The 2,038-nt window shown below is 45.0% G+C and overlaps 1 protein-coding gene across 1 annotated transcript in view; it reads left to right on the plus strand.

Moving 5' to 3' along the window:
- The window catches only part of PHF7 (PHD finger protein 7), a 12,242-nt gene that overhangs the window by 6,642 nt on the left and 3,562 nt on the right, over positions 1–2,038 (plus strand). Inside the window, exons 5-6 of the mRNA XM_008054960.1 lie at positions 1,125–1,226; positions 1,550–1,674. Of these exons, the coding sequence (XP_008053151.1) occupies positions 1,125–1,226; positions 1,550–1,674 (227 nt within the window). The remainder of the gene's footprint in view (positions 1–1,124; positions 1,227–1,549; positions 1,675–2,038) is intronic.

A 2,038-nucleotide genomic window follows, 5' to 3' on the forward strand; every position in this document is an offset into this window, starting at 1 on the left:
TGGCTCAGCCTATAATCCCGTGCCTTGGGAGGCTGAGGTGAGTGGATTGCCTGAGCCCGCTGGTTTGAGATCCGCCTGGGCAACTTGGCCTCAACTCTACAATAAATCAAAAAATTAACGGGGCGTGGTAGTGCACGCCTGTAGTTTCAGCTACTTGGAAGGCTGAGGCGGAAGGATCGCCAGAGCCTAGCAGGTCGAGCTGCAATGGCCGGGAGCGGCCACTGCACTCCAGTCTGGGCGACAGAGTGAGACTCCAACTAAAAAAAAAAAGTATAAAGTAAACAAAAATCACTCATATTATCCTAAAGCCCTGGGATAATTGGTGTTAAAATATATCATATGTTTTGGCTGGGCTCAGTGACTCAGCCTGTTGTATGTAACTACAGTTTAGCTTTTTTCCTTGATTTCCCATTCCAGATATTTGGGGAGATTTTTAGAAACAAAGGCCCTGTAAAAGTGTGTTTAAAAGGAAAAGAAAAAATCCTATTTCTTCCCTACTTCTATAATGAAGAATGACTATAGTCATTCTGTTTCGCTTGCAGTAGTACTCTGAGAAGAGTATTATGTACTGAAGGGTAATACAGCAGGAAAGGTAAGAGTGCATTCCATGGACCCCCGTGTGAATGCCAGCTCTGCTGCTCCTTGCCATGTGACCCCAGCCATGTCACTGCACTGTACTTCTGTAGCCTCCTCTGTAAGATGAGGGTCACAATAACATCTATATCAGGGTTATGGTAAGCATAAAAGGAGCCAATACAGAGGGAGTGTTTCAGCACACAATAGCTTTCCTCAGTAAATGAGAAGCAGAGGTGCAAAGGGGGTAAGAGACAAGGTTTTGGAGTTCTGTGGCCTTGAGCAAGTCATATCATCTCTCCTATAAAATGAGAAGGATCATAGTACCTACTTCCTAGGGTTGTTATGAGGATTCAGTGAGTTAATATTTGAAAAGCAGTTAGAGTACCCAACACATATTTAGTACTATGTAAGCCTTCATGAAATGAATTATCCTGTCGATGCATGTATATTCTCCCAAGCGCTGTTCTTTAGCTCTCCTACCCTCCTCATTTCACTACACTATTTCACTAATCATCAATGTTGACAGCCTGGTTCTGCTGCCCCCCCAGATCCTATCTAGCAAGCTGCTTCAAAGGGGCCAGTCCAACAGAGGTCTCCATGGATTCCTGCCTGAAGACATCAAAAAGGAGGCAGCCCGAGCTTCTAGGAAGGTTAGAATTCCCTGAAATGGGCACCTTGGGGGTAGGCCTCTTCTCCCTCATCATCCCTGATTCTGTTATTTTCCCTAGTTGCTAGTTTAGAAGTCAAAGAACTCTTGTATTTCCCAGCTGGTCCTTCTCTTAAGTCCCATATTCCTCTGAGGTATAATGCCCTAAGTGAGGAACTCAGCTTTAGAGTGCTCCAAAACTTTCAGGACCACCAAGAAAAGGGAATGGTTGTTGTTTTACATAATTTCCATTTCCTAGAAAGGTGTGCCACATCATGTGTCTTTGTCTTTCTTGGAGTCCTGAGCACTCTGGGATCTCATCTGCAGATCTGCTTTGTGTGCAAGAAAAAGGGAGCTGCTATCAACTGCCAAAAGGATCACTGTGTCAGAAACTTCCATCTGCCTTGTGGCCAAGAAAGGGGTTGCCTTTCACAATTTTTTGGAGAGTACAAGTGAGTGAGGAAGGGGGAAAAGTTAGGCTGCCCTTTTGCAACTTACCATTTAACCACTAATGTAATGAGTCCAACTCACACGGGCCTGTTTTGATTCACCAATGAATATTTCCCTCCATTCAATAATGGAAAATAGTGTCTTCATTTAGAGATTTCACAGGGGTTTCTTCTTGCTTTGGCTCCTCCTTAAATTACAAACAGCTAGCCGGGCTTGGTGGCTCAGCCTGTTATCCTGCGCCTTTGGGAAGCTGAGGTGAGCGGATTGCCTGAGCCCACGGGTTCGAGACCCGCCTGGGCAGCAAGACCTCATCTCTACAATAAATCAAAAAATCAGCTGGGCGTGGTAGCACACACCTGTAATTCC

This window comes from Carlito syrichta, unplaced genomic scaffold (assembly GCF_000164805.1).
Source record: "Carlito syrichta isolate Samal-C Ts95f unplaced genomic scaffold, Tarsius_syrichta-2.0.1 Scaffold301625, whole genome shotgun sequence".
Classification (NCBI taxonomy): domain Eukaryota; kingdom Metazoa; phylum Chordata; class Mammalia; order Primates; family Tarsiidae; genus Carlito; species Carlito syrichta.